The 20,451-nt window shown below is 52.6% G+C and overlaps 1 protein-coding gene across 1 annotated transcript in view; it reads right to left on the bottom strand.

The window, feature by feature from the left end:
• Window positions 1-5,098: 5,098 nt before the first annotated feature.
• Window positions 5,099-20,451, bottom strand: part of ESAM (endothelial cell adhesion molecule) — a 90,931-nt gene continuing 75,578 nt past the window's right edge. The window contains exons 4-7 of the mRNA XM_037882327.2: window positions 18,485-18,640; window positions 11,404-11,526; window positions 10,152-10,290; window positions 5,099-7,707 (exon numbers count right to left, since the gene is read on the bottom strand). Coding sequence (XP_037738255.1) covers window positions 7,248-7,707; window positions 10,152-10,290; window positions 11,404-11,526; window positions 18,485-18,640 — 878 coding nt within the window. The 3' untranslated portion in view covers window positions 5,099-7,247. The remainder of the gene's footprint in view (window positions 7,708-10,151; window positions 10,291-11,403; window positions 11,527-18,484; window positions 18,641-20,451) is intronic.

The raw sequence follows: 20,451 nt of genomic DNA, 5'->3' as shown, positions 1-20,451 counted from the left end.
TTTGGCGGCTCAGAAAGACAACCCAGTGATTGCTAAAATTCTCCATTGTAAGTCCAGAGAGAACAAGAGAACACAGGAGGATGTGGCAAGGTCTTTGCTTTGAGGTGTGAGTGATATTGGTTGCATTTTGATACTTTATCCGAAACCGAGTTACAAAATCAACTGGTATTACCTGAAAAATACAAAAGGCAGATATAGGGAGAACTGCCTGGAGAGATGGGACACTCAGGAGCAGAGCGGGTAATAAGTCTCACAAGAGATGGGTTTTACTGGCCACCGACTGAGGAGGAAATCAAACGTTATAGCACTAGATCTGTACCTATTTTGTTAGCTGATACGTCAGGCCGACATTATATTTATGAGGGGGAAATGTAGCACTCACAGGGGAATAATGGTTTTAATTGACCTGTGCCCTGTCTCTCTAAGGTCTGGAGCCCTACTGAAGAGAGAAAGAGCAGTCGAGAAGCGAGGGCTGGTCCCAGAAAGGTTGTGGTGTCCCGGGGAAATTGAGCTGGCTCGTGCAGGCTGCATGGTTTTGGAGTTTGGTTTTTATATTAAGTTTAATAAAACATCAGTTTTAAAACCATTACAGTATAATTGTTACAGTGTACAGAGAAAGCAGCAGGTACTAAATGGCTCTTTAATGCAGCAGAGAAAGGCAGAACAAGAGACAATGGCTAGACGCTGAAGCCCGACAAATTCAAATTAAGATCCAAACTTTTAACAGTGCAGGTGATTTACCATTGCTACAAACTCCCCAGAGAAGGGGAGGATTCTCGGTCTCTTGCTGTCTTCTCATCCAGACTGGTGCCTTCTGGAAGATGCTTTAGCCAAACACCAGTTCTTGGTCTCCATACAGGGGTAAATGGGTGACAGATAATGGCCTGTGCCATGCAGGAGGCCAGGCTAAATGATCTAATGATGCCGTCGTCTGCCGTTAACACCTGTGACTCACTGTGGTGAGCACAATGAGAACCTCCATTCACATGTGGTCAGAAAAGCATGAAGAGTGCTGTAAAACAATACTGAGATCATGCTGCCATTCTCAGCAGCACCCCTGCCCACTGCGCCTAGTTCTGGTCACCCCGTCTCCAGAAGGAGACAGCTGACGTGGAGGAGGTGCTCAGATGCATGACAAGAATCTTGTTCCATCCTCTGAGGCCGCTGGCTCTGGCCACTGCTAGAGACAGCATACTGGACTAGATGGGCTGGGAGTCTGGTCTGGGGGCGCAATCCCAGTGCTGCTGTTTTGATCATGTTTTACATTAACTAGCTTTTGGACTTTTCTACTCATCACATTGTTGATTTTTGGCATACGGAGGCTCCCATACATCCCATGCTAGGTCTGTGTCACGTAGCAAATACTCGTCGATTGCAAACATGTATCAAGAGCTTCACCACCACATTTACCAGTATTTCTGCAAAAAGGAAAGGAAGGCGAGGCACATCTGCAGCGCCTGTGAGCCAGGTCCAGCACCATGGAGTGACGGTGGCACATGGACTGAAAGTCAAAGGGGGATGGAGAATGGGTGTCCAGCAGGGCAGAAAGGGAGTGATGAGGGAACATGCTTGGACCAACTCATCAATAACTTTAAGCCCTGGGGTGCTGTGACGTTCCCCTCTGGTGTTATCTGGACAGGTGATCTGCAAGGTCACTCCAATCCTTGACTCTGGGAGCCAGCCTTACCCTGCTCTTCTGGGAGAACCCCCACTCCCGGGCTGGTCACGCACAGCCTCTGGCATGTAAGCTGCTCCCAGCTACTTGCAAGCGAATGACACTAGCCAATATCTCCGGTCCCAGACACAACCCTAGGAACCAGTTATGCCCGCTGGACGCTGCCAGCTTACATGAGTTCGTCAATTTAACAAAGAAATTTATATGTACCAGGCTTGTTATCCCAAGGGGAGACTCTGACATACTTCAAACCAAATGCACTGCTTCAGGTAGAATAAACAAACAGATTTATTAACTACAAAGATGGACTTATAATCACTTAAAATCTAAGCACAAGAAGTCAGATTTGGTCAAATGAAACAAAGCAAAACGCATTCTATGCTGATCTTAACAGTTTCAGCGCCCTTACAAACTTAGATGCTTCTCACCACAGGCTGGCTGGTTGCCCTTCAGCCAGGCTCTCCCCTTTGATCAGTGCTTCAGTCGCTGGGTGGTGGTGTCTGTAGATGGAGGTGGAAGAGAGAGGAAGAGCATGGCAAACGTCTCTCCCTTTTATCATGTTCTTTCCTCCCTCTTGGCTTTACCCCACCCTCTTCAGAGTTAGGTGAGCATTACCTCATTGCAGTCCCAAACTGACCAAAGGAAGGGGGGTGCCTCACTCGAACAGATCCTTTTGTTGCTGTCTAGGCCAGCGACATTTGTTCCTGTCAGGCTGGGCTGGGTTTGTCCCATACATGCCCTGATGAGGTGTGAACTGCCTCTCTGCTCTTGGAGAGCTTTTGCCTGGGCTTATTTTAAGCCACGAGGATACATTTTCAGCCTCATAACTAGATACAGTAATGTTATAGGTTATAATTTCATGTAACAACAACGCTCAGTGCATCGTGAGCCTTCCAAGGACACCCAACATGACAAACTTTGCATTGGATCTCAGACAATCATTTTATATGGATGAATATGGGGGTGTAGAGTGTTCCCATGAGGTACAGAACGTCACAGATGCTGCACATATTGGGGTACATGAGCCAGCCGCTTCCCACGCTCCTGGGCTTCGCTTCCTTCCCCCATCATCTCTTTCCTTACATAGCTCACTTTCTAATCCCTGACTTTGGTTCCCTCTTTGTCTCTCTTGCTGCCCTTCCCACCCCGCTTCTGTTGTTAGGGAGAGGCTCAGCTCGCCATGGTTACAGTTGCAATGAACTTGCCAATCTGAGCCTGATTTCCCGGTGCCCGCACTTCACACACAGCTCCTGCTCAGTCCCTGCCCCAAAAGCTTGCAATCTAATTGAAGACAAGGTGCAACTGAGGTGTGTTGCAAATATCCCTTCTTTCCCCCAAATCACCCCCCCACACTCACTGCTGCAGTCTCACCCTCCCGCACCTGCGCGCGCACACACACACACACACACACTCCTCACCAAATCACTCTCCCCACCCGGGCACACCCGCACGCACTCCTGCTTCCCTGGCACAATCCTCCCCGCATCTCGCTGGTGCCTTCCTGCTCTCACCCCACAGCCACAGGCCTGGTAGGACCCTTCCTGCTTTCCCAAGTCTGCGCCGCCCTGCTTGCTCTGCGGTTTGGGTGACTTGGGTGTGGCTGGCCCATAAGGGCTTGGCAGCTGGAAGGCAGCCAACTCCAGGCACCTCCAACGTGGGGATTGTAAAAAACTCCAGGACTATGAGGGCTTGGAAGGTCCTAGCTCAGGCCAGCTAGGCCCCGGCTGATCTGGGCTGTTGGATTCCCAGATTTTCAGCCTTCTCACAAAGGGTGGAAGATGCACAATCTGTAACTGTACATGACAAGTTCCTGAAACGAGGCGGTAGAGTGAGCTACAGAGCGTTTCCCAGCATGTGACCGAATGTGAAGAAGTCCCTGCTCTGGCTGGAGTGTATCGGGACATACAGGGTTAGCTGTGGGTTGCTATAGTCAGCGTAACTAGGGCACAAGGCAGGTGTCCCAGGGAAGCACTAGGGTTGCCAGCCCTGCAAGCCTTCCCGTTAAGACAGGAGGAGGAAGCTGTGGGACTGTGCCGAGGCTTCCCACATTCTGCCCCAGTGCCGAGGCTTCCAGAGACACCAGCCAGGCTCAGCAGCCCTACTCTACTGCCTGCTCTGGGCAAGCGGGAACAAACAGAGCTGAAACCCAGCCCCACGAATAGCCCCAACTGAGATCCCTGCAAGAGGAGTCCCTGCCTGGGCTAAATGCACCCTGGGGCAGCACCCACACCCATGAAAAGCCAATGGCCACAAGCCATTGATTCCTCACCAAAGAGTGCGGAGAAGGTCAAAGCCAAGCAGCAGAGCGAAGGGCTGGGGAGCCGGGTCCTGGCCATGTCGCCTTTCTGCTTACAGCTGAAACGGTCCAGTGAGTGCGACAGCTCTTTATCTTAGACCTCAGCTAAAGCAAACAAGTGGTGTGAAGCTCTGACTCACGCAAGAGGCGGCCACCGCTAATCGCACGCTGTACCACACTGACCACGCTCTCGTGGGCCCGCCTCAGCAACGCCTTCAGCTCCCCGACTGCCCCGTGGCACAGCCCAGGGACCCCTCGGCACTGACAGGGGGTTTCTGGGGAAGGGGCAGTGCGCGTGTGGAGGGAAGGGGGAAGCAGGAGTCCCAGAGGAAGGCCCTGGTTCGAAGGACGGGACATCTTCTTCCCATACAGCATCGAGGGCCCAAGGGAGAATGGCCATTGGAAGACTGGGGTCGTTCTGAAAAGGGAAAGCTGGTTCCTACAGCCAGGAAAGAACTGTGCTGGGCTGGTTAATAATTAACAGTGCTCCAAAAACCGTGCCTGCCGCTTCCACCCAAACCCCACCAGCGCAAACAGCGCTGCCCAGATAAGCCAGGAAACGGAGGGCTGGGAACAGAGTTACTAAATAATACATGCTCGGCTGGGCGGTAACATGCAGCTTTCCAGACAGAGCTCGGCTCCTGCTCAGCGGCGTGCGGAGGAGCGGGGGTGACCTCCAAGGGGCCGGCCCGGCCCGCAAGCAGCTGAATGATCCTGAGTGGGATCCCTGGGTGCTTCCGGGCCTGGCCTGGCTCCTTCTCAGGCTCAGGTTGACCATCCCCGGCTTCGACTCTCCAGGTTCTGTGGCTTCCATAATTTGGTTCAAGCTATTCCTCCTTTCCTCCCAGCCCCTTATCTCTGAACTTTTCTTTCTTTGGTTCAGACAACACTGGTTTGGGGATGAAGTAGGGTAGACTGCAGTTCATTTGCACTGGGCGTCTGACCTGGCTGGGGGGAGCAGTGTTGTTAACATGGGCGATGCTGCTCCATGGCAGCTACTAGCGCAAAGTTTGCATACAGCTGTGTTTGCCTACAAAGAGAGCCAGTGAGAGGAGGCGGCAAAGATCTTGAGCGCTTCCTGTTTACCGCTTGCCCCGCCTCCCAGAATCACAGCTAGCTCGGCCCTATTTTAAATACAAAAACAGGAACACTTTTAATGATCACTTATGAAAAATATTACATTTTGAAATTGTACAGAAAAATAATCGTTCAGTGCCTCCCCATCGCACCCAACAGAAGGGCCTGATGGACATCTAGAAACAGCCAGCATGAGACGGATTAGAGGGTCCAGGCTGGAAGAGTGGTTAGTATCTACAGGAATAAATTATGTTATCAAAAAATAAAGCGAATACACAAGATTTAAGAAGTCCATTGAATAAATCAAAATAATAATTGCACAGTATGATTTCAAATGCTGAAGGCGTCCTTAGAAATCAGTTGTTAGGATATTAGGCTATAAGGTTATTCTAGAGTGTTACACGCAGGTGAATAGCACATGCTCACAACCATCTCCTGAAGGGAAGCCGCAGAGGCCCCGTTACCCAGGGCAGGGCCGGGCCTCGGGTTCAGGAGCCTGGGGGATCTTTACAAAGTGCAGCTCCACTGAGAGTCCCAGCGGAGGAGAACAGACCCCAGGGGAGACTCCGGCCTGCCTCCCAACACCAGGAACCGGCGGCTCTGGAGGACTCAGAGAGCAGGCGATGGGATGGGGCAGGGTCCCTTGGCCTAGGCAGAACAGGTCTATGGTGTCAGTCCGGGCAAGCAGAGCCCGACACCTACCAGCCACCAGGCTGCAGATACAAGCCCGGGGAGACCCAGAATGAGGGCAGGTCTTCACAGCAAGACTGGAGGGCAAAGCCCTTGAGTCCACACAGCCCTCCCTCAAGGCCCTGCACCTCCACTGGCTGGTGACAGGGAAGGGGCACTCTCTCCCCCCCGACCCCATAGCCCAAGGGGACTCTCCACTAGGTCACCTCTCCCCCAGCAACTCGCTTCAGCCCCATGGCTGCTGCTCCAAGCAAGGTGCAGGCCGATGGCCACTCTCTGCGCCCCTCATGGATACCATTCGCCAGCCACGGGTAAACTCCCTCCAAGCACTACCAAAGCGTCACCATGTGGGGTCGCATGCGGGAGGTCCCTGTCCAGCCACAAGGGCAGAAGCAGAAGCTTAAATCCCACAGACACCATTGGCCACGCAGTCCCATCTCCCCCCAACTAGCAAGTGGATCTTTCAAGCCCTGTGGTTATGGCTCCCTCAGGCTGGAAATAACCCAGCCTAAACTGGGGTCAGCTCAGCCTTGCCCTGCCCTGCGCCAGCCCGAGGGAAGGACAGCTCTGTGTCTACAGGTTCCAGTTCTACCTGACGCTGAAATCCCTGGGATGGGTTCAGACCATCTGATCTCAGCAGGGCTTTTCCTACAACAGTGGTTTTCAACCTGCGGTCCGCGGCCCCCTGGGGGCCCACAGACTATCGCGAAAGGTAACGATGAAAACAAGGTTCCGGACCCCAGAAAAGGCATTCTGTTTTTGTGACCAACCAAAAGAATGTGAATACCCACACCTACAGGTCAAACCCCGGACGTGCTGTTGTTACCACGCAAGCCCAGGGCCCTTTGCAGTCTACGACTTCTATGGGAGGAGTCTGTGGACATAGGTGCTGGAGCTACGGGGGCGAGGGGGGCTGCCGCACCCCCTGGCTTGAAGTGGTTTCCATCATTTACAGGGCTACACTTTGGTTCAGTGGCTCTCAGCCCCCCGCACTGTACAAATTGTTCCAACATCTATATCCGCAGAACACCGTTTGAATTTCCAAAGGGGCCACGCCTCCATCCGAAATTTGTTCGGGGTCGGCAGCTGAAAAAAGGTTGAAAACCCCTGTCCTACAAGAAGCGGCAGGGGCTGAAGTCCACGGCAGGAACTAGCAACACCAAAAGCAGCGGCATTCCTTCAATAAACAGTCTGCTGGCTAGCAGCCTCCCCACAGGGAGGGGACCCGGGCTGGCTCCTAGCTCTCGGGGGAGTGGGCCGGGGCTGGAAGGAGTTTGGAAGGATAACCCCGGGAGCTGGCAGGGTGCGTATCTGAGGAAGCCTGTCCCTGGGAAGCTCCCGCAGTCTGTGCGTGATGCCGTGCGCACGGCTCCCCCTCACATGCTCAGCCCTGATGCACAGGAGCTTGGAGGTGGCTTGGTCGCTATGTTTCCAGTCTGCTTTGCTTGGGATTAATAGCCATTTCCCCAGCCACTCCAGCATACAGAGGGCACCCAAGCTGCTGGACGCTTACACCAGGGACCCTGCTTGGCTCTGGGCAGGCACCATGACTGGCACCGCACCCATTCTGGTAAGGGTAGAGGTGGTAAGCCCTTGAGGGACAGTGGGCTCCTGCCGGGGGGCCTGCGGCTGTGCCCCATTCGTCCTGTGCAGAGTGTTCCTATTGCTTGGCACAGTGCTGGGGTAATGGCTGCCGTTCATTCCTGGTGGGAAATAGAGGGGCAGGCTCTGGCTGGACAAGCTGGGAGTGGGCGTTAGGGTTCTGCTCCTCGGGTGGCTACAGGGAGGTTTGTAGCCCACTGTGCTGCCGGCGGCGGTGGTGATGGAGGCTGTGTCTGACGCGGGCTTGGACGGGTACAGTTTGTGGTCCCGGGTCGTGTGCACGGACGACAAGGTACCATTTTTGGAGACAATGTCAGAACCGGAACTTTTAGCCCAAGAAGGTGTCTTTGGAGCAACAGCATCTTCCCTGAAAAGGAAAGCAGAGATGGAGTCAGTGCCGGGAGCCAGCGACGGCGGGCAGGGTCTCTGTGTTGTCACACTCCCTGCTGGCCTCGCTCCTAGCCATGGAAGGAGCCGAGCATTACTGGAAACTCGACCTGAGACTTAAAGTACCAACACGCTTCCCAGAAAATGCTCCAATTGGGCCATTCCACCAAGGGGGGACGTATAAGCAGATGACAAATGACTGGCAAGCATTGGGTCCAGTGATCCTGAGCACAGGCTGCCTGTAGACTGGACTGCTGGGGGTTTGGACTCTGAATATTTGGTTCTGTTAACAATTTACATTAAAAACATCAAAGGGACTTAAAATAGCAAAGTCAAAGCACTCAAAGATGGGAAATGTTCGACTGAAAGCTGCCCATGCAACCTAAAAGTTAACCTTAAGATCCATGGCACAGACCTCTACCACCCCGGCTCACAGAGCAATCGGTAGCAGTAGTTGGCTGTTATCCTCCATAGAGCAAGCACCAGAGTGTGATGAAAGAGACTTTGCCAGCAGGTTTCCCAGCTATTTTCTGGCAGCAGAGGAACGTAGAGACTCAGGACTCGTGGGTTCAATTCCAAGCTCTGGAGGGAGTGTTCCCTAGTGGTTATAGACCCAGCTACCCCCACCCTGTCTTTCCCCCTGTCCCACTGTTGCCCTGCATTGTCTCCTGAATCCCTCTGCTTCCTCCGCACTCTGGGCTCTTGCCCCTCTTTTCCTCATGACTCCTCCAACCTTCCTCTCCCCATATCCTGCCCCTGTCTCCTCCCAGCATTCCAGTCAAGCTGGTTCCTCCCTTTCCTTCTTGGTGCCTGGGTGCCAGTGAGGGAGGATGGGACTGATTGCACAGGGAGACAGGCAGTCTGCTCTCTGCTCCTGTGCCCAGACTGCTGCAGGCCCTGGCAGCAAGAAGGAGCAATTGCAAAGAAAACCTTGCTCAGTCCCCGCAACCCCAGGATGGAACATGCGAGTCACACTGTGCACATAGGACGGTGTATGTGAAATGTGCTCACATGTGGGAACTGTGAGGGGATGGCTCCCCCCCTGCAGGCTCCTCCCCTCCTGGGGCTAACTCTCCCTTCCAAGGATCTAGGTCATTTCAAGCATTAATGCTCAGTGCAGATGGAATCTTCAGTGACATTAGCTAGTAAACTAAGAACTTTACTAAGCATTGTGTGAATTGAGATTTTTCAAAGGCTCATCATTTGGGTAAATTTTCATAGGAACAGCAAAAGGCACATCCTTGACACCAGAGTGACCCCTAGGCCAAATTTCAGACCCCTGCGCTAAAGCATGGAGGCACTGGAGCTTTTCAACTGAAAGGTTGTATGAATTTTTTTTAACATGGCCAAAACAATGTATTTTTCCCAAATCTCATTCTCAGAAATGGCTGAATTATTTTGGTTGGAACACAATTCAGTCTGAGGAAAACACCTGTCCTGGAAAATTTCAGCCCACATGATTTAAGTTTCCCACAGTTACATCCAACTGAAAACAGGGTCTTATAATGGAAAGTGTCAGGTAACCTTAACTACAGGCAGTGCTACTAGCGGTATTCATAGATTCCAAGGCCAGAAGGGACCTTTGTGATCATCTACTCTGACCTCCTGGATAGCACCGGCCAGAGAACTGCCCCCAAATAATTTCTAGAGCAGAGTTCATAGAGAAACATCCCATCTTGATTTAAACATTGTCAGTGATGGAGACTCCACCACGACCCTTAGTAAATTGTTCCAATGGTTAATTACCCTCATGGTTAAAAATTTACACTTTATTTCCAATCTGAAATTTGTCTAGCTTCTTTGTCAGACAGAAGAGCCTATTATTAAATATTCGTTCCCTTTGTAGGTACTTATAGACTGTAATCAAGTCACCCCTTAGTCATCTTTGTTAGGCTAAATAGATTGAGCTCCTGGAGTCTATCACTATAAGGCATCCTTTAATCATTCTTTTGGCTCTTCTCTGAGCCCTCTCCAACATATCAACATCTTTCTTGACCTGTGGACACGAGAATTGGACACAGGATTCAAAAATAAATAAATCTGGGTTTTAAAAAAAATTGTCGTCTGTTTAACCTTTAGGTGTCTGTTTTCAAGCTTTTCTCCTCACTCCAGAGGGCTAGAAACGTTTTTTACATGAAAGCTGAGAGTCTCACAATAACTGCATGACTCTGGGAGCTGGGACTTTATTACAAACACCAAATAGCACAGGGCTCCTGAGAGTTGGCAACTCTATAACAGCATCCCCAGCCTCAAAGCAAATGGTGGTTTTGTGCCCGTGATGCCTTTCCGGCAGTTAACGCTCATCTTCCCTTCCAGCAGGCGGGTCTGCGCATGCAGCTCTGTGACCCGCTGTCAAGGGGCCACGGAGGGACTGTGTCTGGGACGTTTCACATGGGCTTTGCCAAGCAATGCGGGGATTCTCACTTGATCTCATTGGCCATTTCCTCCTGCGGGTCTTTCTTTTTCTTTCGATAGACGAACATTTGGAGAACAAACAAGATAATTAAGCCGACTCCAATGAGAGACCCCACCACGGCTCCAGCGATCACGGCTGCACTGAGCGCTACAGAGAAGCAGAGAGAGAGAGAGAGAGAGAGCGTAGAGAGAGGAACGCCAGGGTCAGAGCAATGCAGCACCCAAGCCAGTGTGAGAGGGGCCGCCCTGGCTGGCTGCTGCACAGCAAAGCTGGGCTTCTCCCACTTGTCTCGAAATGGGGCAAGGGGAAGTGGTGGGAACAGCCCATTGCTTCAGGAGTGGGGCCGTCCCACAGTACAGAAGTCCCCTTCTTTGATGTCCTCCAGGATCCTACTGGCCTTTGCTGCCATCTGAGCAGGGTGTGCTGGCGGTAACACTCAGCCAGTGTTCATTAAAGTTATGATTTGGTCATGGATTCCGTGACTTTACCGGACCTCTGTGACATCTACGCTTAAGGAGGAGGAGGCGGGACTGTGCGCCCCTGCCCTGCAACTGGGGCTGGCTGGAACCAGGACCCTGCAGCCCCAGCCCCGCGGCTTCCGCCAGTGGCTGCAGCCGGGCCGTGCGCCCCAGCCCTGCAGTGTCCCAGGCTTGGCGGGACTGCAGCCAGGACCATGCGCCCCAGCCCTGCGGCTTTCATCAGAGGCTGCAGCGTGTGGCTTCTAAGGGCCGTGCACTCCTGTCCCGCAGCTGGGCCAGCTCTGGAGCAGGGGCTGCGTGCCCCCCCGTGGCTGCGCCCACCGCTGCAGCCACTAAAGTCAAGGCTATGCCGGGCTCGGCCTGTCAGTCCCCCCCTCCATGGGGCTCCATTCCTCCCCCATATCTAGCCCTGCCCCCGGTTATTTGTAGTAAAGTAAAGGACAAGTCATGGCCTCCATGAATTTTTATTACCCATGACCTGTTTGTGATTTTTACTAAAAATAACCGTGAAAAAGATCTTAGCCTTATGAATAATTCCCCAATCTTGTGCATGGTTCACACACTCCAGGTCTGCAGCAACATCTCCCAGGTCACAAGTACATCACATCCCTTTTGAGCAGGCTGGCATCCCTCAGCCGTTCCCAGGCTCCTCCCCTCCTGGGGCTAACTCTCCCTTCCAAGGATCTAGGTCACTTCAAGCATTAATGGCAGGTCTAATGGCCACGTCTCCTCCCCACCGAGGCTCCAGGAGTGCAGAGCCCGTGCTCAGGAGCATACTCACGTGAATTCACCTCCAGGGTGACGTTGCACTTGGAGCTGCCGGCCACATTTGCTGCCGTACAGACGTACATCCCAGACATCTCCTTGGAGAGATTGGTTAGCATCAGGGTCCCTCTTGTGAGGTCTGCAAAATTCAGAAGAAAGAACAAGAGATCCAGAGAGTCTAAATCACTGCTCAATGACATTTCATCCCACATGCCAATGGCGTGCAAGGGGCGCAGATGTATTAAAGCTATCAGCTGGGAGGCCGGCATCTCTAAGGGGGCAGAGTTAAGGTTGTGATCATAGAATCATAGAATATCAGGGTTGGAAGGGACCTCAGGAGGTCATCTAGTCCCACCCCCTGCTCAAAGCAGGACCAATCCTCAACTAAATCATCCCAGCCAGGGCTTTGTCAAGCCTGACCTTAAAAACCTCTAAGGAAGGAGATTCCACCACCTCCCTAGGTAACCCATTCCAGTGCTTCACCCCCTCCTAGTGAAAAAGTTTTTCCTTATATCCAACCTAAACCTCCCCCACGGCAACTTGAGACCATTACTCCTCGTTCTGTCATCTGCTACCACTGAGAACAGTCTAGATCCATCCTCTTTGGAACCCCCCTTCAGGTAGTTGAAAGCAGCTATCAGATCCCCCTCACTCTTCTCTTCTGCAGAGTAAACAATCCCAGTTCCCTCAGCCTCTCCTCAGAAGTCATGTGTTCCAGTCCCCTAATCATTTTTGTTGCCCTCTGCTGGACGCTTTCCAATTTTTCCACATCTTTCTTGTAGTGTGGGGCCCAAAACCGAACACAGTACTGCAGATGAGGCCTCACCAATGTCGAATAGAGGGGAACGATCACGTCCCTCGATCTGCTGGCAATGCCCCTACTTATACAGCCCAAAATGCCCACTGGCCTTCTTGGCAACAAGGGCACACTGTTGACTCATATCCAGCTTCTCGTCCACTGTAACCCCTAGGTCCTTTTCTGCAGAACTGCTGCCGAGCCATTCGGTCCCTAGTCTGTAGCGGTGCATGGGATTCTTCCGTCCTAAGTGCAGGACTCTGCACTTGTCCTTGTTGAACCTCATCAGATTTCTTTTGGCCCAATCCTCTAATTTGTCTAGGTCCCTCTGTATCCTATCCCTACCCTCCAGCGTATCTACCTCACCTCCCAGTTTAGTGTCATCTGCAAACTTGCTGAGGGTGCAATCCACACCATCCTCCAGATCATTAATGAAGATATTGAACAAAACCGGCCCCAGGACCGACCCTTGGGGCACTCCGCTTGATACCGGCTGCCAACTAGACACGGAGCCATTGATCACTACCCGTTGAGCCCGACGATCTAGCCCTGATCTAGTGATGTGGTGTGCAGTAGCTGTGGCCGTGGTAGAGCATGCGTGTGGGAGAAGGAGGAAAGGGGATGGACTGCTAAGTGTCTTAACATTACAGTGCTTTGCTTTTGTGGGTCTGTGACAGGTATGGGGCATCCTTCGCCGCTTCACACTGAAGCGGTGTGTGTAAATGTACTATATCGGAGCTTAGCCATTTTCATAAAGCGACATTATTGAACAGCGCAATCAAATAAACGCCCCATTTGCCCAGCACTCTGGTTCACAGACCAAAACAACCCCCGTTCATTAGGGGAGCGCACCTCTGCCCCTGCTTCGAGAGCCCGGCTCCTAACAGAGCAGGGAGGACCACGCTGCTGCATCGCGAAGGAGTGCTTTGGCAACGAGGCGCTGTTTGAAGGTTCATCCCCAGTGCTGTTGCATCTCTGATGACTGCAGTATTCCCTGACCCGGAGCTCAGGGCATGAGAAAGAGGCCACCTGTACCACAGCGAGAGGTGTGGGTGCTTCTTTGTGAACTGAGGCTCGTGGGGACGGAGCTTGGGGCAGGAAATGTCAGAAATTTAATCCCCCTTCGAAAGGACAGAGCGCGCGCTGTGTCCCTTCCTGGTGCAGAAGGGATGTTTAGCCACTTTATCCACAGGTGCAGGAGCTTGCAGCCCTGCTAGCAGACCAGTGAAAGCGTCCAGCGTCCCACACCGCTGGGTTTCTTTTAAGAGAGATGTTCTCTAAACCATGCAGACACTGCGGCGGGGTGGTGGTGGTGGGGGTTATGTTTTCCACGAATCCTGCCCATTGCCAGCTTGGCCTAAGAGGAGACAGCGCTTGCAGAGCCCGTGTCGCCTTTCCGTCCCTGCGGCGGCACCCAAAGCGGCAGCCGCGTTTCCGACAGAGCCCGTCTGACACGCTACGTATCGGTGTAAGCCTCGGGGCAGCCTCGGAGCCCTGCACCGGGGACCACAGGCTCGGGGGGACGGGGGGGAGGGGGTTGGCCCTCCCCAGAGCTTTGGAAAGGAGCTGCAAGATGGCAGCGATCGTCTGCCGCTGGAAACAGGCCACAGCAGCAAGTGCCAGCCTGGCGGACAGCCATTCACACAGAACAAACCTTCCAGCACGTGGCTGCACGCAGGGCACTCCTCAGCTTCCCATCTGCTCCAGTACAGAGCACGATCGGAAGAGGCAACAACCAGAGCCAGCTGCCAAGGCAAGACCCTCCCTGCCAGCATCAAGGGAGACCGAACCAGGGCCCTTCGCTCTACAGTTTGCTTCCTCTGTCTGACACAGCCCAAGCCGGTTGGCCTTTAGCACTTGCAATCAAGCCTATTTATTCTGCCAGGCTTTTCGGGGGAAGACGGGAGGGGCAGAAAGGAGGTATCAGTCTGGGGTGGGGAGTAATACTCCAGGGGCCTAGTGATTTCTCAGGGGGTGAATTACTCGATTAACGGAAAGGCACAGTAATACATTTCTGTTGGCCTCCTTAGGTTGGCTTTGTATTAAGTTTATTGTACACATGTGGCAGCTGCAGGGTTTATTTCGATTTCTGCGTGTGCCTTAAGCCGCAGACTGCGGTAGCCAGATGGGTTTGGCACCATGGTTAAACTCAGACTCTAGCCAGGGCCACGAGATCGGAGCCCCACCAGCAGCCTCCAGCTGTCCAGGTCTCGCCATGTCCACACTGCAATTAAAGGACGGAGACGCACCGGAGCTAGCTTTGATCTCGCTAGCTAGGGAAGCATAAAGCACAGGTGGCCATGCGGGCTGTCCAAGCCCACCCGAGACCTGGGTATGTACTCGAGTGGCTAGCCCACTCTGCCACAGCTACACTGGATCAAAGCTAGACTGGGTCCATCTACACTGACTGCAGTGAAGACAGGCTCCTAAGGTCTCTTTGGCTAATCTCAGTGCCGTGTGGAGTTATGCAATCAGAAACCTAGGGGAGTCTGAGCAGTGCCAACCATCCTGGGGCCCACAAAGGCAGACCGTGCCACACTCCCCCATGTAGAAACCTCAGGGATCAGCAAAGGCCCGGCTTGTGGTGACTAGCAGGAGGCACAAAGGCCGCGCCGTGGGACACCCCCCACTCCACCCCCCTCGCTTTACACTGCACTCAGCACGTTATTAAGCTACGCTTACACCAGCGACACTGTTTCCATAGTAACTAATGCATTTCAAAGAGGAGAAGGGGAAGGGGTCTGAGTGGGAGGGAGGACAAAAAAGGAACCACATAAAACCAGCTGCACAATCGCCACGGGTGGTGCTGGCAGCAAGAGATTACACCTGTGTCCCCGCCTCACACCTGTGCTGACAGGGGCTCTGCCGACTGTAGAGCAGCCCACAGGCTACGTACACACAGGGCACAAAGAGCTGAAGGGTACGGCTACAACGCAAATTCAGGTGTGACTGTCATGTGGTCGGCACACCCGTGTCCGCTTGAATCTAGCGAGCGCAAGTAACCAGAGCGGCATGGACCCTGCACCAGGCTAGCGACCCGAGTAGATCCACAGAGTGGGCTTACATGGGGGCAGATAGCCCACGCTGAAGCCTGTGCCACCGAACCAGCACTACCCATGGTTATTCGTGCTAGCTAGATTACAGCTGGCACAGGTATGCCAACCCACGCGACAATCACAACCCCCTGCGCAGGGCAGATGGACCCGGAGTGACTTGAAAATTTCACACCTTCCCCACCCCCATGGCATATCCCCTCCCCTCGTCACACTTCGCCAGTTAAAAAGCTGTGCCCGTGTCTCCTCTGTTCGTACAACACCTAGCGCCACAGGCTCTGATCCAAACGGAGGCCCCGAGGACTGCGGTAATAATGAATAAGGCTAGTGATGCTGTGGTGACGGGGTGCAGACCCTGATGGGCAGCAGGATACGTTTTCTGGCTGATGACCTGCTGGATGAGTTACCCAGGGCTGTACCTAATCACCCACGAGTCTCTGGGAGCCATCCGAGCCGTTCAGCTGTTCTTCCCGAGAGGCTGGGAATAGAGGAAACATTCCGCAGCCGGGCCTTGGAGTCAGGAGCCCAGTTCATCCCAGGCACAATCCCACCGACTCCAGGGGAGTTATGCTAGCGATGCATTTGGCTCCAGATGTTCGTTCCCTCTGCACCAACCTGGTAGCCTGATGGTTTGTGCTAAGCACTGGCACTTGTAACGCCCCTGCAAAGCGGTCTGTGTCGGCTGTACGGCCTCCACTGCTGTTTGCAGACATGTGAGGAGGGGAAGATCCCAACAAGCAACCCACCCTCTTAGCGTGGCTTAGAGCCTAGCCGGGGGCAGGCACAAGAGATGGCACGTGGCAGCGAATACTGAAGCTCAGGGAAGTGTCCTAGGACAGGCCCCATCTACAGGGTTATTGCCTGGAGGGCTGAGATGCTACAAGTCAGGAGGTAGTAAAGGAAAAGGAAAGCCGAGAAACAGCTAACGTGCCGTGGCTGTAAAGTGGGACACTAGTAAAAATAAACGGAGCAGGTTTTAGGGAGCCAGGGCTCCGTGTGAAGCAGCAATGAAGGAACGAGTGTATTTCAAGACGGGCTGTGAAATGTCAGAAGTTCTGTTGTCAACTGGAATGACACTCATCCCGGAGGTCAGGCAAAGCGCCCCCAACCCTCTCTTCCATCGTAACAAGAGAAGCATAATTAGTGTCACTTTGGCCAAGCGGTTAGCGTAAGGCTGATGGTGGGGGGACAGCCAGAGACCATGAGCCCGCACTGACTCTTGCGTGGGGTTGTGACGAATTACGTTACCTGCCAGAATTGTTACTGTGCTGAAAACTATGTTGAGACACAAGGTGAGTGAGGTCATTTTTTTACTGGACCAGCTTCTGTTGGTGAGAGACAGGCTTGGTCCAAGAAAAGCTATGACCTCACCCACCTGGTCTCTGTAATATCCTGGGACTGACACACCTACAACCACCATGTAGGGCAGTGACTCTTCAAGAACCTGGCTGGAAGTCAGGACTCCTGGGGTCCATTCACAGCTTTGCCATCTACTGTGAGACCCTGGGGTGTCCTTTCACCTCTCGGAGGTTCAGCAACTGCCCCATGAAAAGGAGAGAATCCCTGCCCCACTTCACAGAGGTATTAGCTTAACGGATATGGAAATGCTTGGAGATCCTTCGGTGAATTGTATTCTCCTCCCAGGCTGCCTCAGGAGTCACACCCGTACCTGTACGTTTCCATGAGCATATTAAAATAATTTGTTAGAGAGGCCCAAGCTAACCCCCCCAATCCAACAACCCCAAACCTTTCCTAGCGGGGGTTGGGAATACTAAACATCCAAGGCCGACTCTGATCTCTGCTCTAGAGCCAATCAAGAACTGAGATCAGAGAAAGGCAGAGAAGTCCGGGAAGCCGCTGCATGCCGAGAACCAAGCATGGCAACGGTAGGCAACCGCCTGACAAGCGAGCAAGGGTGTGCTGCACGCCAGGTGGGTGAGCGCGCGCCACCAGGGGAGGGCACGTTGCTGTGAGAGCCTGCCCTTTTACATTTCCTGACTTCTTCCCTTTAGAAAACAGTCGTCCAGTATTTAATTAAACACAAGAGCCGACATCAGGAGCGGGGGGGACAATGTGAATTAGAAGGAACGACAATGACTCCCGAAGAGGTCCAGCCTGTGTAAATCCCCAGGCAGTGGAAGAGGAATGCCCGCTATGCTATGCTGTGTGCTTGACAGAAATCTGACTAGTTCAAATGCTAAATTCACTCATCTGACGTCTCTTCCCCCCGAAAGCCCCACTCGGTGTTGGGAGGATCGGTATCACTGCAGCGTCAACTTAGATCAGAGACCCATCATGCTAGGTGCGGGATACGTACACATTCATCGTAGAGCCTGCAATCTACATAGACAGGACAAAGGGTGGGGGAAAGGAAGGGTTGGGAGCTGAGGCCAGAGACATTCAATGACTTGCCCACAGCCACTCAGGGTGTCGGTGACAGAGCTGGGAATTCAACCCAGATCTCCCTCCTCCCAGTCCCTGACTTAACCACAATGCCGCCCTTCCCCTCTGTTATACAGTCACTACCCTTCTGAATCAGGGTCCCTGTAAGGAACACACGTGACTTCCGAGAAGGCAGAGAGAGAAGGGAGGATCCGATCAAAAAAGGGAGTTTGAAAGATTCCATCTGTTACTGAGTGAGGACTCCCTGACCTTTTCTCCACCCCTCTGCAGCTCTGGATGTGGCAGCTCGTGAAGTTCCCAAGCAAATCCCCTGACTGCGTGCGCTCAGAACAGTCACTTCCTGGGCTGCCGTTTTCCGTGCTCGGGCTCTGCCCAAATGGGGATTTTTTTAGCTTGAGAATTCAGCCCAGTGAGGTCCAGCCGTTTCAGAGCTGGGAGGGAAGACAGAGTGAACACAGCATTCTCCCCAAGTGGTGGGGACGTTAAACTGCAGAGCCCAGAGATGCACATTCCCCCAGGTGACTGGCCCAGCTGGGTAGGAATGGAGCCAGGGGCACGCACACAGTAGAACACACCCGTTAGTTTAATGCTGCCATGCTACCCCCCGTGCCTGGTACACGTGTGCAGCTGTTTGATAGCACAGAACGCCTAGTCCATGGACCTGCTCCAAGCTGGCCACAAGCCAGGCAAATGCCACAGGGAAGCCAGCGCCTGGTGATAATGATCCCCCTCCCCTTCTCCCACATTGCCCCAGCCTCTCAGACCCCTTGGTGAGAGCATCAGGGTTTCCTGCCTGCACCCCGGCAGTGCCACGATCCTGGTGCACTCAGGGTGGGGATTCCTACCTTGGGCTGGTGCGAAGAAGACCTGGGTGTTGGGGGCAGTGCGCTGCCAGCTGTACTTGGGGCTGGGCTTGCTGAAGGATGACTTGCAGCTCATGGTGACGTTGCCCCCAAGGTAGGGTTTCCCCTGGATCTGGCACGTCGGGGGGGATGGAGGAACTGGGGAGAGCAGGAGAGGAAGACGGGTTAGTGCCTTCCGAATGTGGACATCATTACAGGGCCTATTTCCAGCTGTAACTTGCAAAATGAAACAGCGCCATCTATTGGCCACAGGCAGCGCGAACAAATCCATACTGACAGGTTTCAGAGTAGCAGCCGTGTTAGTCTGTATCCGCAAAAAGAACAGGAGGACTTGTGGCACCTTAGAGACTAACACATTTATTAGAGCATAAGCTTTCGTGAGCTACAGCTCAATTCGTCGGATGCATGCAGTGGAAAATACAGAAGATGTTTTTATACATGCAAACCATGAAAAAAATGGGTGTTTATCACTACAAAAGGTTTTCTCTCCCCCCACCCCACTCTCCTGCTGGTAATAGCTTATCTAAAGTGATCACTCTCCTTGCAATGTGTATGATAATCAAGATGGGCCATTTCCAGCACAAATCCAGGTCTTCTCCCCACCCTCCCCAACAAACCCACTCTCCTGTTGGTAATATGACAGGTTTCAGAGTAACAGCCGTGTTAGTCTGTATTTTCAAAAAGAAAAGGAGGACTTGTGGCACCTTAGAGACTAACCAATTTATTTGAGCATAAGCTTTCGTGAGCTACAGCTCACTTCATCGGATGCTCAAATAAATTGGTTAGTCTCTAAGGTGCCACAAGTCCTCCTTTTCTGTTGGTAATAGCTTATCTAAAGTGATCACTCTCCTTACAATGTGTGTGATAATCAAGGTGGGCTATTTCCAGCACAATCCAGGGTTTTACAAGAACGTCTAATCCAGAGCAGTCACATAAGCTTGAAGCCAGCGCCCCCAGGCCCCACTATCCTAGCCCTGGCTCTGCTGTCACCGTCTGTTATTGTGAACAACCCAGAAAAGCACTCTGGCTCCAGAGGGATCTGCAATGCCCAGTAATTAGTTCATTTCCCTAAAGCACCAAAGCAAGCACACAGCACAGCATCAGCGGTATCCCATGTTCCAATGGCAGGTTTACTGCAGTGAAACCAACCTCTTATCTGGTCAGGTGAGAGGTGCCTCACTGTGCCAGGCCAAAGGGCAGCAACAGCCAGATCCCGCGAGCTGTCCACAGACAACAGCAGGGAATGGAGTGGTGCCGAGGTTCTGTTTAAATGTTTATTTCTGAACTTTCAAGACTTCCCACACATTCAATATTGCTACAGTTCAAGATTTATGCCAGGCCCCGGTGCCACACAGTGCAACAAGCCACTCAGTTAACTAGAATGAGAGACATGCTTCTAAATCTCGTAGGCTGTTTGGAAAGTCTCAGTTACAACATCAGAACACAGGCATTGCCAGACCGGATCAGACCCAAGGTCTAGTTAGCCCAGTATCCTGTCTCTGATAGTGGCAGAGGCTGGTGTAAGAACCTCACAGCATGATGCTGTGTTGTGATCTGCCCCCACATTAGGTCTCATCCGGATCGCTAGCAGTCAGAGACCAGCCCAAGACCTGAAGCAGGAGGTTTAATACCTTCCCAAAAAACTTCTTGGCATTAACTATGGTAACCCTGGGTATTCTAGGTGTCCATATAAATGGCCAATCCCTCTTTGATTCTTGTTCAATTTTTGGTGTCAATGCCATGCTGGGGCAGCAAGTTCCAATGGCTAACTATGCACTGAGTGAAAAAATATTTGCTTTTATTGGTTTTGAATTTGCCACCTTTAAATTACAGTTACTGTCCCTTTGTTTGTGTAGACAGAAGCTCCCAATGTACCTTCTCTAAACTATTCATTATTCAATACACTTTCTGAGTCCCTCCCTTATTCATCTCCCTTTTAACATAACAAT

The sequence above is a fragment of the Chelonia mydas genome, chromosome 22, assembly GCF_015237465.2.
Source record: "Chelonia mydas isolate rCheMyd1 chromosome 22, rCheMyd1.pri.v2, whole genome shotgun sequence".
NCBI lineage: Eukaryota > Metazoa > Chordata > Testudines > Cheloniidae > Chelonia > Chelonia mydas.
The sequence above is the reverse complement of the archived record's forward strand: the minus strand, read 5'-3'. Positions and strand labels throughout refer to the sequence as shown.